Consider the following 16110-nt stretch of genomic DNA (forward strand, 5'->3'; position numbering starts at 1 on the left):
TGACTGATTTTTTTTTTGGGTGGAGAGAACCTCATAGGGCATTTCTGTCAAGTGATAACATGCACTTAACAGATTTTTACCACAACGTTTTGTGTGATATCCCAGAATTCCTGCCTCACTCTTGTCTTCAACCATTTCTTAGCTCATAAAAATAAAGCTATCTGTCATTATTTCTGCTATCAGTTATCTTGTAATCAGTTTAGAGTGTGACACTTGTTTTGTACTTTACTGGTAGTCAATTCTTAATCAAAGCCTCATTAAAATGATACTAAGACAAATGTCCTGTCAAGCTCCATCAACACAAGCGTTATCACTGTTACCAAACCTGCAATGTCATCACAAAAGATAAGTAAGCTTGGCAAAGTATGGTTTTTTTCAGTTACTCATTGTCAACTGGCACTCATTAATTCTTCTTTATGTCTTATTAATAAAGATTGTCAGTTGTCCCCTTATTTCATCTGGGATGGTTATGATATTTGCAGATACATGACCCCTTTAGACTTCCTCTAAAAATTCTGTATCAGAACCATTAATAATCCCAGATGTTTCTTACTCAGTAATTACAAAAATCCTGAGTGAAAGTAGTCTGGAACTGCAGTTCAACATTTTCTTGAGCTGTTAGAACAGACAACCATCAAACATCTGATCTTAGGACAGACTCAAGTAGCCATTCCTCTGATGTAAATTAGAAGCATTCCTTGAATAATCCTGCTTCCTTTATTGGTACTAACAACTTTATCATTTTTATTCACTCATAGACCACCTTCAACTTCTACCAATTTATGGTTATAGTATAGCTGGCAGGAAATCTGTGCCAGAATCCATTATGCAACTCAGATCTGCTGATTTTCTCTGTTGCTGCTGCAAACCATTCTTCCCCTCTTAGACTCTCATAAATTAACTTTACTAAATATAGCCCAAACTATGACATGTTTTTTGCAAACAGTTTTGCAGGTTGCTATAAATGGAATCTCAACTAAATGAGAACAAAGTCCTTCAGTCTTACAAAAATATGCACTACATAGAAAAAGCAAGATTTACTGGTAAACCTTCCACCAGCCTAGTCCAAAGTGTAAGCAGCACTAGAACATCTAAAATCAACGAGAAGATAAAGAGCAGTGGGATGTGATGTGAGTCACTTATGTGCCACATTATCATCTGGCCAAAGCATGTAACTAAGTGTGGTTCAATTAAATTAGAGAGATTGGTGTCTCAGACAGTAGAGCAAATGCTGGTTTAGTTATCCATCTCTCCCAAAATACTGCATATGCTGAGTCACTCATGAACTCAGCATTAGCACAGATCTATAGTCTGCTATTCTTGTATTCTTTCAGGCAAAAGAAGTTTTCTTCTACCAAGTTTTATCCTGATGCAAAGCACAGTATCAGTGAGAGTCTTTCTTAACAACCTTTGTTTGTCTTCTGGCTGTTCAAGGCAAGGTTGGACATGGCACTTGGTGCCATGATCTAGCCTTAAGCTCTGTGGCAAAGGGTTGGACTTGATGATCTGTGAGGTCTCTTCCAACCCTGATGATACTGTGATACTGTGATATTCAATCCTAGAATTTAAAATACATTTTAGAAGGGCCTTATCATAGTTTGAGTATGTAGACATTGATTTGATTTTTTTAAGATAAATTAATGTTATTGGCAATTACACAGCAGAAAATACTGACTCCTAGATCTGACTTCCATTTCTGGATTTCAACCACAGTAATCTCCTCCTCTGATGTAAATCCCATGGCAAGGTTTGCACAGGAGTCACATAGGGATGTACTCCATATACAGGGGTACTCCTTATGATTTAAGTCTTTCTTATATTCATCTTGACTGCCCTGTCCTTAATTTTCAGAAATCCCACAGAGCAGGCTTCATACAGTACTTTGGGGAACTAAAATGAGATGGAAAGGAGAGTGCATTTTTCATCAGGCCACTGAAGCACCATTAAATATTAATTCATACAAGGTGAACTGTGGCTTTTTTTTTCCTGGAGTATGATCCTAACAAGAAAAATAAGACTGGCTAAAGTGGTTGTAAGTTGGACTATTTCAGTGAAGAAGGGTAGGATCACTGTTATTTCATGTACACTGTCTGAAATTTAGGCATTTAGTCTCAACCGATTGCCTGAGCTCTCTTTGTAACTAATGATGAGAGAGCCACTTCACAAATCTGTTCATCCTGTGTGGGTATAAATGACTCTTGCAGATTGTTTCATCCACTTGAAACACCTCTGTATGCAGACAATTATAAACAGCAATTGTCTGTAGAAAGCACTTCTGTTAAAAACAGTAAATTAAGCCTTGGAAGACTTGTTGGTAATGATTGTCTGTCTTTCACCTAGGTACTTTTAGTGTTTGCCAAAGAAGATAACCAGAGTAACGGGTTCTGTTGGGCGTGTGAGAAAGCTGGATTCCGATGTAACATTGCCCGGACGCCCGAGTCTGCACTCGAATGTTTCCTTGATAAACACCATGACATTATCATTATTGACCATAGACATTCCAGATACTTCGATGCAGAAGCATTATGCAGGTAAGTACCTTTCAGTGTAATTAATGTTTAACTATTTAGTTAACTCATTATCAAAGGTTTGTTTGTTTTTTTATATGACCCTTTTATAAAATCTATTGAACACTGATGTTATTTTTTTTGGACAGATATCCATGAGCAGCATCAAATAATGTTACCTCAGTGCTTTACATCTGATAGCTGCAGCAATTTTGCTTTTGTGCTAGGATATCTGAAGCTCAATCTGACTTGAAGACACAGCATGCAAAACTTTTCCCATAGTGAACTGTTTTGTTTGTTGGTTTGTTTTTCTTTTCTCAAATACTTGGTTCCTTGTTTGCACGTTAAATTAGCTGCAAAGATCTCATGTGCCACCAAGCAATTTAGTGAGTACATTCACTTCCTTAGTGTTCTAAATTTTTTTTCAAGTGTAATTTGCTGTTGAGTAACTCCAGATGCAAACAGGCAGTGTTTTGTGTGCGCATTTCCATACCTACAACATTTGAAAATCGGTTATGAAGAGCAGAGTTGCAAACAGATTCTAAAAATACTTTTCACAAAGTGCTGTAAAGTATGAAAAATGGGGAAAAGGATTTGCCTCTCCAAGTCTCTCCACAGAGACCTGACAGACAGTGGTGTCTTGCTTCAGTGACTTTCCAGTGAAATGCCCCTTGGGAATGTGTCTAGACTAAATAACAGTCTGTGGGGTAGGGGATGGCAGGGTCAGATGATGTACCCTGGACTCGTGTGGTGGGTTCAGGGCACTGGGACAAAGACAGTTCTCCTTGTTAAACTAACTAGATAAGATCTTTGTCAGACGACGACTAGATAGCAGCTCTGTTCCCGTTGTTACATTTTTACCTTTCTGTCTCAGAATAAGGTAATGCTCCTTAAATGACTGAAGCCAAGTCCTTCAAACAAGTCCACTACATGCCATTTCAGACTAGAGAATCTTTGCTGTTTGCTTACTGAGAGTATTTGAGGTTTAGATTGTTATTCCCTGAGTCTTTTTTTTTTTAATGAAGTCTCAGACACTGCTAAATTTATTCACTTTTCTGAGTAGTCCAGCAAGCTTGGGATTTGATTTCTGGTTTTGTTGTTAAACCCTTTAAAAAAAAGTTGTTTTAAGAAAAGCAATTTGTGAAGATTCTGTAAAGTCATGTTTTCTGAAAGGTGAACTTAAAACCAGTGTCTAACAATCTTGCACTTTATTTAAAGGTCTATCAGAACAACAAAACCCTCCGAAAATACAGTAATTATTGGCGTAGTACGAAGGTAAGCACTCATACATTTACTTTCATGTGATCAGCAAAATGTAAATCTTAGCAGTGGAAAAGTAATTAGGACATTAGAAAGCTTGAATTAGAAGTTCTTATTTTGCTAGAGATAATGTGTTATACTGTGTAAGACTTTTCACCATCTTTGACCACAGGACTTTTGATTCCTAGTTTTGACTAGAGAGATCCAACTGTGATTTTTTTTTTCTTTGTTTGTTTTTTTCCCCTTCTCCTCATCACTGGAGGCTCAGGGGGATGTTTCACATAACCTCTGCAACACCATGCACAGAACTGTGGAGCTGCCTGTATTTTGGTATTAATAAAAATAATGGTTTGAACCTTTCTTGTTCGGTCTTTCAGTCTGATTAATCTCATCCCAAACAGAAGAAAATAAAAAGCTGTAGAACAGTAGCATCTGGCCATAGAATTAAAACAAACAAAAGGACTTTGACACTTCAGTAAAGCAGAATATATGATTTTCTTCCCTCTTCCCTATGAAAACTTTACTTCTATACCATAAAATAATGTAAAAGCAAAAAAAAAAGGCAATATATTTAATCTGAAATTGAATAATCAGAAGATAAATTTCTGAAGTGAAATTTTGGGACTGTTTTATACTGAAACATTTATATTGAAAACCAGTTCTAAGGTGTTGAACTTTTCCATTAAAAGTCTTGTTTTCCACCACCACCTCTAGGGAATAAAAGACTCTAATAAAAATTTTCAAAAGCTTCCATTGTGAATATCATTCTTAATGTTTTTGTGTGAGGAAGACTTGAATTTTCCAACTTTTCAGATCTATCTAGGGTCTGTGGCTAATCCAGTACCCAAAAGTGGCCTACAAGAAGGCTGGAAAGGGACTGTTTACAAAGACCTGTAGTGATAAGATGAGGGATAATGGCTTGAAATTAGAGAAGAGTAGATTTAGGTTGGATGTTAGGAGGAAATTCTTCACCATGAGCGTAGTGGAACAGGTTGCCATGCGGGGTAGTTGAGGCCTCATCCCTGAAGATATTCAAGGCGAGACTCAACAGGGCTCTGGCAACCTGATCTAATGGAGGATGTCCCTGCTCACTGCAGTGGGGGTTGGACTAGATGACCTTTGGAGGTCCCTTCCAGACCAAACCATTCTATGATTCTATGGCTGATGGAATCTTCAGATATGAGTTTACTTTCCAGTGGGACTGAGTTGACTGTGTCAGGTTTCCATGTGCTAAACACAAGGATTCTCAGGTCATCATTTAGGATTTTGCAGAGGAATTTCACACGTTTCACTTCTTGCTGCGAGAAGCCTACTTGCAAAAGAGCCTAACATTTAGCCAATAGCATATGGAGAGTCTTCTCCTTCATTCACCTGCAGTTCAATTTGTTGCTTGGGGTTTGTTGTTTTTTTTTTTCCCTCCTGCAGAATGCCTGTCCCCTTTCTTTGTTCTCCAAGAAGGCAGCATTACAAGATAGCTGGCATGAGGAACAACAAGACTTTTTGATGGCTGCCCTTCTCTCTCTATTTAATCCTGGGCAGACTGTGTCATTTAGCAGGCATCTTTCTTGCCATGCATAAGAAACAAATGCACAGAAAACAAAAATAAGAGGTGCCATGAGACTCAAAATCCCACACATGAATAAAAGTGCCATCTGCTAAATTTGACCAGTTTCCATCTGGTAACTTAGAGAAACTTAACATAATGGCCTTTCTTCCAGATTCCAGCCATCCATTCACATGTGTTAGAGTCTCTTTTTACAGTTTGTATAGTCATTTAAAAAAACACTTTATACAGATTTTAGGGGTATGTTATCCTCAAATTACAGAAGGCACTCTGTAGGCAATACTAAACAAATCCATCTTCATTCAGGCATCTTGAGCTGCCCGCCTAAAATTTGGCACATTCATGTAACAAGTAATTTCTTAAAACTTTGGCCATGTAGATTTTCAAGTGCATCTTTGATTAGGGACAGCATAAGCAACAATCCAGTACTGAACAAAGAAGGACTAGACCAACATTCCAACTGATCCAACTCCTGAGAGGAGTTGGAAGCTCAGGAGAGACCTTATTGCTCTCTACAACTTCCTGAAAGGAAGTTGTAGCCAGGTGGGAGTTGGTCTCTTCTATCAGATACCAAATATCAGAACAGGAGGACACAGTCTCAAACTGTGCCAGAGCAGGTTTAGTCTGGATGTTAGGAAGAAGTTCTTCATGGAAAGAGTGATTGCCCATTGGAATGGGCTGTCTGGGGAGGTGGTGGAGTCACCATCCCTGGAGGTGTTTAAGAGGAGACTGGATGAGACACTTAGTGCCATGCTTTAGTTAATTAGAAGGGTTAGGTGATAGGTTGGATTCAATGATCTTAGAGGTCTTGTCCAGCCTGGTTAATTCTTTGATTCTATGATTTGTTTTCTTGATGTATTAGGTTTTTGTGATGCAAGCAGCTGATTACATGCTAAGATGAAAATAACATTTTGGCTTATCTGTGCCAAAGATGAAAGCTTGTCAAAACCACAGAAAAACGTTTGAGTCACGATCCTATATGGATCTAGCCATAGTAACCTTTAGTGTGACATCTGGGGTACAGGTATGGCAATGACTTGTGAAATTTGGTCTCAGCTGTTTCCAGAAATAATCTCTGAATTTGCTATCCTTCTTTAAAGGCATGCTGATCGTGAAGAGTCATCAATATTGCCCCTCATCTCTGCTGGCTTCACAAGGGTATGTGTGGTTTACACTCCACATTTCAAAATTGTCGTGCAAGAAACTATCCAGAAGCTTGAGTGTCAGTGACTATCTGTGTCACTAATCCAGCCTGTAAATCTTATTCATGCTGCTTGTTCTTATATATATATTATACATACCATTTCTGAGCTGCCGTACACCAATGGAAGTGGGATAATGCTGACCAAGTAGGTGGACATTCTCAGGAATAGAATAAGAAGTGGTGCTGGGACTTTTCTAATTTATAAATTTATTTCAGAGTATATGATGCTTTGCTTGAAAGATTAACACTGACAAAATTGACTTGAAGTGACTATAGCAAAGCCAGACAGCAGCTGGCAGTGAGCAACAGAATGTGCTGTAAGAAATCTCTTCTGTCAAATGCTAGTTCGCATCTGCACACAGGCTTCAGACACTCTGAAGTGCTGTTATCTATTGTCTGGAGGCACCTGAAAAGTTGTACATTGAATCTGGTCCTTGGCAACTACTCCAATTAAGCAGGAAAGGTGCTTATTAGTGTCAGTTAAGTGGATTCCTCATTATATTAATCTGACAATGGAAGGAAAATGCAGTAATGCACAATGTGATTCAGAGTGAGTGCATGCTCAACAGATTATTTTTGCTATTCCATCACCTTTGCATTTATTTCCTTATTTGTAGTAAGTTCCTAACACAGGAAATAGTAGAAATGCTAGCCTGACAATAACTGTGCTTGCATATACAGAGTCACTCCAGTGGACACATCAGTAATCTGACACAGGTTTGGATTATTTATGGATCAGAGCCTTGAGGATGGGACTAATGGTAAAGTGTAGAAACTTTTCTTTAGCAGCCTTGATGGTGGCTTGCCGTTTATAGTCAGTCCTTGCTCCCAAACTATCAATGTGTGTGGCCATTTAGCATGAATAAAGATTTAACAGTCAGGCTTGTATCTGGTAAATATGAGATGTTTTAAAAACTCAAAGACACTATACAAGCTCCAAAGTGAATAATTCTATCCAACTGCAGGTATACTGTCAGGAAGTTTTGCTCGCTTCTGTGTATAGAGCGTGGGGTATTAGCAATTGGAAGCTGTTAATAATCTCAAATTTTGATGATGTTATACACAACATAATTTTTTCTCTGTTATTCTGAGTAAGTAGCATGGAATTGTATAACTTGGAAAGTTACATAGTTTTATATATGTATATAATATTTTAATATAATTTTTATATAGTATATATATAATATTTATTTATGTGTATTTAACATGGAAAGTATATATTCTATATATTGATCTTGGTGACAATCACAGAGGATCTGTCACCTTTTCATAATGCAGTAGCCTGAGAAGTTTTACTAGTCCACCCCAAAAAAATCTTCTCACGTTGCTTGTGTTACAACATGTTCATTTTTGGCATACATACTCCTTTGTAGCTCTTTATCAAAGCTTCATACCTTTGAGCATGGAAATGTGCATTAATGAAATATTTTCAACCTTTTATTTGCAGAGATATGTAGAAAATTCCAATATAATGGCCTGTTACAATGAGTTGATTCAGCTGGAATTTGGAGAGGTGCAGGCACAGTTCAAACTAAGGTAATTTTACCAAAAGGATTATGCCAAAAAATTGCCAGTTCAGCCACATCTGTAAAAAAAATATTTATCTTACTGCATTGCACTTAAGCACTGAATGTCAGTTAATGGAAGAAAATACATTAATAGTTAAAAAACTTTATCCAGTATGCAGTTGCAATATCTTATTGTCATATACAGTAAGAATTATGTGAATTGAATTTAATAAAATACCTTTTTTTTTTAATCCCCTCCTCCAGAGCATGTAACTCATTATTTACAGCATTAGAGAAAAGTCAAGAAGCCATCGAGATCACAAGTGAAGACCATGTAATACAGGTTTGTGCCAGTTATTTTTGCAGCTTATTTCATCCATGATGACATTTACTCTTTCTTAGAGTGCAAGAGTCTACCCTATCTTAATGGTCCTAAAAAGGCTGGAGTGGGTTTTGCTATAGAGTAGACTTTTTTTTTTTCCATTTAAAGTATCTTGCATAAATCAAGGTAATTTTAAGGGAGATTGTTTCTTCTTAATGAATAAGTACCTAATCATCTTTTTTCCTTATATTTCTTTTATATCATGAATTAATGCAACCACTGGCTTGCATGCATTCTTTCATTAAAAAAATATTGTATGTTAGTTGGATGCTCTTGAAAAGCAAATCTTGCTGATGTTGCTGATGTTCTGTTTAAACAAAGGTAGTACTCTTCCTTTTTTTCACTTTTCCCCTTGAATCTAATACTGTTTGATGGACTGCAGTTATTGGGCCAACTATTTTTGAGTGTAATCTTCTCTTAAAAATTCTTTTAAAAGGGGAAGAGGACTTGTGCTTAGGTTTGCAGTCCTGAAAAATATGATTTTTATAGGGGAGTTAGTTCCATCCCTAGCCGTGAAGGCTGTGAGGAGTGATTTTTATTATCAGTAAGGAGCTTCAGTCTAAGCTTCTGGCAGTTATATCATCCATATAAATTGTACCCTCTTGACCCAAATCTTGACAACAGCAGTTTCATTGAAGGATGTGCCTTCTTCATCCCTTTTACAGAAATAACAGAACACATTCTGAAGTTGTTTTGAACGTGTTTATTCAGACCAAATTTTGTCTCTCTGCTGACAGCCCATAATACGAGAGAACCAATGTGCAAGAGCCCCAGAGCTCTGGCAGCACGACTTTCCCACAAAGCAGGGGGAACCTATAGGAGCAGAGGATATCCAGTGACAGCTTTTTTATTTCTCTGGTATTGAAACACTACATCATGAGGCATTCAGATACTGTTATGACAGGGGCTGTGTTGTAACTCAGCTAGAGAGAGGGCTGTGAAGATGTGGGCTATGGGTATCAGTCTTCAGTTTTTTTGGGCAAGGGCCAAAAAATTGCAGCAAAGTGCAAGATTCAGTTCAGAAGGAAAGTTAGTTTATGAGATTGCAGTTCTTTCAGTCTGCTTGTTGGGCTTTGCCTGGACAGGGAGATAGCAATGGTTTGCCCTTAGACACAAGAAGATGCTGAATTTGTCAATAAATAAGGTTAATACTCTTGTGGTAACCCACCATCTCATTTGAGAGTTTTAGGAACACTGAAGTAGATTTGAGGTTTCTAGGTTTGAGAACTGACAGCTCATTTTTCAGGAATTCATGTTGTCTGTCTAAACTCTGAGGAGTTGCAATATTCAGCAGTTTCCATAATTTCTCTCTTTGCTCACACGCATACACTCTGCACAGCTCCTCTAGAATGGACATTCCTTTTTTTGCTCCAAAAAGAAAAGAATATAGGCATCTCTCTCAGGAGCAGTCCATGCAGAGATTTATTTCGGGCTAGGAAAGAAATTCTTTGGTTTAGCAAATAGAAGAAGAGGGATTCTGTAGTGTTTGAAGTATTCTGTTGAATGGTTTTCGTGTTTGTTTTTATTTCACAGTATGTCAATCCTGCTTTTGAAACAATGATGGGCTATCAAATAGGTGAACTAATAGGAAAGGAATTAACAGAAGTGCCTATAAATGAAAAAAAAGCTGATTTCCTAGATACTATTAATTCCTGCATAAAGATAGGAAAGGTGAGTATCCTTTACCATTTGTTGCTTGTAAGAGTAACGGTTGTGCAGGGATGACATGTGATGCATCTTGCAGCTTCACAGACATGCAGGATTTGCAGCTCAACTCAAGTTACTCAAACAAGAAGTAAAAAATGCTGATGTTTTAAAGGGCTTCTATTTGCTTGCTTGGAAGTGAAACCTGTTTTATGAAAATAAGTGGTGTGCTATGTTTCTTTATAACATATGCTGTAGGTAGCAAAAAATGTGAGAGCTCCAAAGAGAAACGGAGTGGATGCACATGTTGTCCAGTGTGATGTAAACAAGAAAAGAACTATGCTGAGGCATTTCATCATGAAATGTGGAAACTGATTTGCAACTTCAGAGGGTAAAAATAGCAGAAGAGATGTTTGCAATATCACTTCTGCCTATGTCAGCTGCCAGTGTCTTTTATTCTCTAATCATATGGGAGATGTCTAATGGATTTCCATTAGAAATCTTTGTTGCATCAAAAAACTGCACAAGGCATTGCAGCTGGCTTCAAGGGAAACTATTACAGAGAGACATTACAGTGATGTTCCTTTGGGGCTGTTGTGGCTCTGGTGTGAGGATCCATCTAGGAGCTTTCATTTGCATTTTGACAAAAAGATGTAAATACTTATGTTACTGAACCTGACATACCTTATAGGAAGAAGATCGTGGAGGTTGCACAAAGATGTTTGGGAACTGGTGTGTTCATAAACACCTCATGGCACATGCTCAGACTTGAGTCAGAATGGAGAGCTGGATAGTACTGAGTGACTGTGGGGAAGGAACATTATTATTGATACAGAGCTGGGAGATGCTAAAATGAATCCTGCCACTCTGTGTATCTAGGGGATGGTGCAAAAGCTCCATTTCAAAGTTGTGATGAGTCATACTCTGTTAATCAGAGTACTAATGCAAGCATTCATCAAAAAAAGCTGTACTCTGCCTGGGCGAGGGTTGCATGTGCATTTCAGCAAGAACGTGTCAGTGATTTCTACGCATACTGGTCTTTGGAAGAGACTGCAGCAATAATAGCTTGGATTATGGTGCTTCACACCTCTGTTGACTGACTGATAATGCTTCAGTAAATGTGTGTAATGCAAAAGTGATATTAGGATGGAGATATCTAAATTATAACTCAAATACATTAGATGTGTCAGGCTTTAAAGCCACAACAGCAATTCCCAAGATATGACGTGATCAATTTTTTAATGTGCTGATTAAAATGTCTTTAATAACAGAAGTATGTTTTACTCTTATGAATGGTAGAAATCTAACCCTAATGCATCTCTTTCCTTGCACTTTTACTTCTGGCTTTAGGACTTCCAACTATGAGAGCTAAAGAAATACTCCTTATGTTAACCTGTCTGTCTTCCAGCTTCATCTGGTTTAGGTGGTCATGTTCAGTTTACTTGGGTTTTGTATTCCCTTTGGAACATTTTATAGTATGTAATACATGTAGCATTACATCTACATATTAATTGAAAAGTTAATTGCAAATTAAATTCTTACAGGAAGTATTTGTCAGTAGAGGTTAACTGTGCAGAGCAACCTTGGAAATAATGCAGCCTTCTGAAGGTGCTTTAGTTTGAAAACATTTGTGTCAAGATGTTACAGCATTTTCAGAGGTGCCTAACTTGTGTCTGGATCATTCTGACATGGTCTGTATGTTGTTTTCAGGCCAGTGATTTCCTTATATCCTAAATTTAAAAGACTGTTTCTCATTACAGCAGACTATGTATTGGCTACTGTGGGTTATAGCACACCCCAAAAGCCAACTGTGCACTGCTGTGATATTCTCCATCAACAGGCTGGACTTTTCTGCTTGAACAAATGTGTAATATAATAAAAATAATAGCAGGTTTTTTGATCTTTAGAAAAATGCAAGCTGTATAAAACTTGCCTCTAGTCTTTAAATGTAATTTAGAACTCTTGCAGCATTTCCCTTCTTGTGCTGACAAATATAGCAGTGTGAGCAAAATCAGTATATCCAAACAAAAGTTCATAGGCATTATATACAGAAATTGCTAATTGCATGGTACATGTAGTTTCTTGGGTCAGGATGTTGTTTCTCTTAGGAAAAAAAAAAACCTCTGCAAGTTCATTTTTTGTTACTACAGCTGGCTTTAATTTGCAAGAAGGCAATGTTATTGAAAGTCATTTTCATCCCCCCGTACTTGAGGAGTTAAAAAACAAGTTGTGCTTTCTCCAGCCTTCTGTTTCATGATACAAAATCACAGCCATTAAGATGAAGTGCGCAGTTCTGACTAGAATTCTTGTGGCCTCTGATCTCTGCAGTTTGACACAAAGCTCTTTATCTTAGTCGTACTTTCTCTGAAGTGAGATGAGCAGCTATCAATAAATCAGACAAGACATGCAATTCCTCTCACTCCTGGAAAATTCTTTGCAAGACAGCTGTCTTTACAGGGAGCAGGCACACTCGATGACAGAAGTTGATGGCAATTCCTTCCTAACTTACTTTCTGTGAGATTTTTTTCATGACATTTTGTGTTTAGTTTGGTTTGCTCAGTTTTCTACAAGAACTCTGCTGTCTAGCACATGAACCCCCTGTTTAAAAGGAAGGCTGAATTGGGGGATTACTTCACTACTCGTGTGGCACTCAGTGGATAGATACACACCATGACCTTCTTAATGAAGTTTGAAACCTCAGCATTGATTTTATTCCTTTTTTTTTTTAGTATGTATAGTTTTCACTCTGCATTTGATCAAGAACAACAGGCCATGCAGAAGTGACTGATCACTGTATTTGTGTGACTGTAATGTAGACATAAGAGTGAGCTTGACTGACAGCACATCTTGTGAAGCAGTTCTTTTCAGTTGGATTGCTGACAGAGGCTCTGTGAGACAGCATATGGTGTTATTAAGCTATGTTTAAGTAGTGTCCCTGGGAGAAATGTACCTACCAGCAGGAGTTTGGCCTGGACCTCCTACTTCTCAGAATTCTGCTGACCTTTTCCTTCACACATGTCCTGCCATGGTTTCACAGGTTTTAGAAATTCACAAGTTGAAAAAATGATCTGTTGACTAGGAAGAACACATTTGTGAAAAACCTGTGTTGAAAATGATGCACTTTCAATGTGGGAATTATCTAGCCTATACCTTATGACTTCACCTCTTTGTGCATATTCTGGTTTAACAACTGGGTTAGAGATCAGTTACTCATCTCTGCCTCATCTTAGTTCTCAAGGAACTATTGATATGCATGCTTTTAATTATGAGAGCACTGAATTTTGTGATGTTTGCTTTATCTTCATTTGTATTTGTGCAGCTCACAAGATTCTATGCTCTCTTCTCAGTTTGTCAGGTACAGTTCTTTTCTTCAACAGACCCTTGAAAAAGCCATTCATATTTTTTCCTGCCTTGCCTACCACCATGCAGCACTCTGTCAGCTGGAGTCTTTATTTGCTGACTCCACCAACACAACATCTAACATGAGTATATATAGAACATGTACTTCATGAAGATATTTTCAGATACATATGTTAAGATCTGATCTACAGTCTACTGAACTCAACTGAAAGACAGCAGTTGACAAGTACGGCATCAATTATTTATTAATCACTTGATATTCATTAGATGCTCTGCTCAAAATATGCATCTATTTAAAAAGATCAACAACAGCTATTCAAGGGATGAAACTGTGGGCAGGACTGCAAATCTTGTCAGCTATCAGGTTACAAAAGTCTGGCGAGCTTGAAAGGTTACTAGCCTCTGTGCTGCCACTAGAAATTACAAGGAGAGGTCTTTGCCAGGTTGTGCCCCCCAGTGACCCCCAACACCAGTGAGGTAGAATTGGGAAAAGAATACATGGTTCTGATTCCTAGAAAACTTAAGGTTTGGCTGCTGCCATCAGGGCACTCACAGGCTGCCCCTCTGGAAGTTCTCAGTGCATTGGCAGCAGTACAGTGACCTACAGGTTAGTTACAAGACAGAAATTCAAGGGTCAGTACAGTTGAACCAGTCCTAACTGGTTTTGTGTTGTAAGACAGCTTTTAATGAAACAAAAGGTGTGGAGTTACAGCTTCTATTCCTGTTTTAGCTGAACTTCCTCACACTTGAATTCCTTTTTTTTTTAGGAATGGCAAGGAATGTACTATGCGAAAAAGAAAAACGGAGATAGTGTGCAACAAAATGTGAAGATACTACCTGTTGTTGGACAGGGAGGGTAAGTATGAAGCCAAAGCCAGGATTTAGGTCTGAATCAAGGCTTAGAGTTCAGTTGTTTCCAGCAGACATTGGATTATTCTGGTACTCTCTTTATATACTGTTTATATATATATATACACACACACACACTTTATGTATACTTTTTACTCTATCAAGCAAACTTGGGCAAGAAAAGGAGCCTTAGATCTCTGCATATAACTCCTCAGGGCAAAATTAACTTTGTGCAGAGAAAGAAAGTCTCATAATTATCCCAAATAAAGGAAGCAAAGATCCAGATGTGCTCACAGGCTCATCTACTCGTGGATGTGAGGAGGTCACTGTGTGCTTTGATCCTGGTTAAAATTCAAACATGTCTTAATTTTTGAGCAACTCCATGCTCAAATAGCGCTGTTGGAGTGCACAGATATATGTTAGTTGTTCCATCTGATGTTGCTAAAGACAGTGGATCAGATTGTTTCAAAGCTTTCTAAGGCAACACAAACATTCATTAGGAGCATGGCACGTTATCTAGGCAGTTGTATAGAAAGCTGTGTCTTCATTAAGGAAAGGCCAAATGCAGCTCCTTCAGGCAGTTACTTCCTTAAAAAAGAAAAAAAAAAGGTGGTTTGTGTAGAGTTCACTCCTGGAAGTAGTTAACATAATGGAGACATCAACAGAGTATATTTTCAGCCTAAGATGCTAAACTTGTAAGACCAATACATATTGCATCCATTGCTATCTATTGGACAATCTAAGCCTGTTTATAGCTGCCTTAGAAAGCTTCCTGATAATGTTGAGTGCATTTTTAAGTTTGATTGCTATATCCCTAAATTCTGTAGAAGGTTCTGATTATTGGACTGCTCTGTCACATGCTTCACATTTACATCATAGTTTAAACATCCTACAGTAGCCTCAGAGAAGCTGGGGGAGGTGAGGGAGAGAGAAACAGGAGGAGACAGTCTTTGCAAAAGATATTTCTGTTTTGTATTCCACATCATGTGCAGAGCTGTGGAGTAATTCTCCATTCCCAGTTGAGACTTCCAGCCAGAAAAGGATTTGTTCTATATTAATTTGTTGGTCTTACCCATTTTGTGTATTAGCACTGAATTAGAGCTGAGGTTTGGATGCAAATTAACACACTGTTTTTTGCCTACAGAAAGATTAGACACTATGTGTCAATTAGTAGACTGTGCAATGACAACAATAAGGTAAGTGAAAATAGTGCTATGCTTGCTTTAGTTTGAGCTCTCAATATTGCAAGAATGGGAAAGTTCTGACTAACTGGATTTCCTGTACTACATTGCAGGTGGAGAAGACATGTGAACGTGTTCAGGCTGAATCTCAGACAGGTATGATACATTTCTTTTGTCCTAATAAGCAGAGAAAGAATTAAAGGCCATTGTTAGTGATCCAGTTTTAACCCACCCGTGAAGGTGCAATAAAGGGATGCAAGTTGGTATTGTGGTATTGCAGGATTCAGTGTTATGTTTCAGTTGTAGGCAGTGGATCCACGTGACAGTTAGAAATAAGATGGATGCTGTCTAGTTGTCATGTTGATGTGGCTGGTCTATAGCTAGTGGAGTATTGGCTTAATGGCCAACACTACGACTTACTCTCATCCCATATATCAACATTTCAATTAAGACATTGATGGCATCCATGCTGCAAGTGCTTGTTAATTGGAGCTTTGGTAGCACAGGCTGTGTCTCTTGGAGTCCACAGAGGACCCAGGAGACATTGCCTAGTTTGCTAGTGTGTATAGGAGTGCACCAAAGTACGCTACTTTGTGGCAGATGTTACTTGAGTGAACTCAGCTGTGTTGCCCAGTTGTATACACAACTACA

General features: G+C 38.1%; 1 protein-coding gene across 7 annotated transcripts in view; it reads left to right on the forward strand.

Moving 5' to 3' along the window:
- The window catches only part of PDE8A (phosphodiesterase 8A), a 124975-nt gene that overhangs the window by 87865 nt on the left and 21000 nt on the right, over window positions 1–16110 (forward strand). For all 7 annotated transcript variants that reach the window (XM_064157710.1, XM_064157712.1, XM_064157713.1 and 4 more), the window contains exons 3-11: window positions 2341–2531; window positions 3726–3782; window positions 6432–6489; window positions 7983–8071; window positions 8308–8386; window positions 9959–10096; window positions 14197–14285; window positions 15423–15474; window positions 15573–15615. In XM_064157710.1, coding sequence (XP_064013780.1) covers window positions 2341–2531; window positions 3726–3782; window positions 6432–6489; window positions 7983–8071; window positions 8308–8386; window positions 9959–10096; window positions 14197–14285; window positions 15423–15474; window positions 15573–15615 — 796 coding nt within the window. The remainder of the gene's footprint in view (window positions 1–2340; window positions 2532–3725; window positions 3783–6431; window positions 6490–7982; window positions 8072–8307; window positions 8387–9958; window positions 10097–14196; window positions 14286–15422; window positions 15475–15572; window positions 15616–16110) is intronic.

The sequence above is a fragment of the Pogoniulus pusillus genome, chromosome 17 (genome assembly GCF_015220805.1).
Source record: "Pogoniulus pusillus isolate bPogPus1 chromosome 17, bPogPus1.pri, whole genome shotgun sequence".
In the NCBI taxonomy this organism is placed as follows: Eukaryota; Metazoa; Chordata; class Aves; order Piciformes; family Lybiidae; genus Pogoniulus; species Pogoniulus pusillus.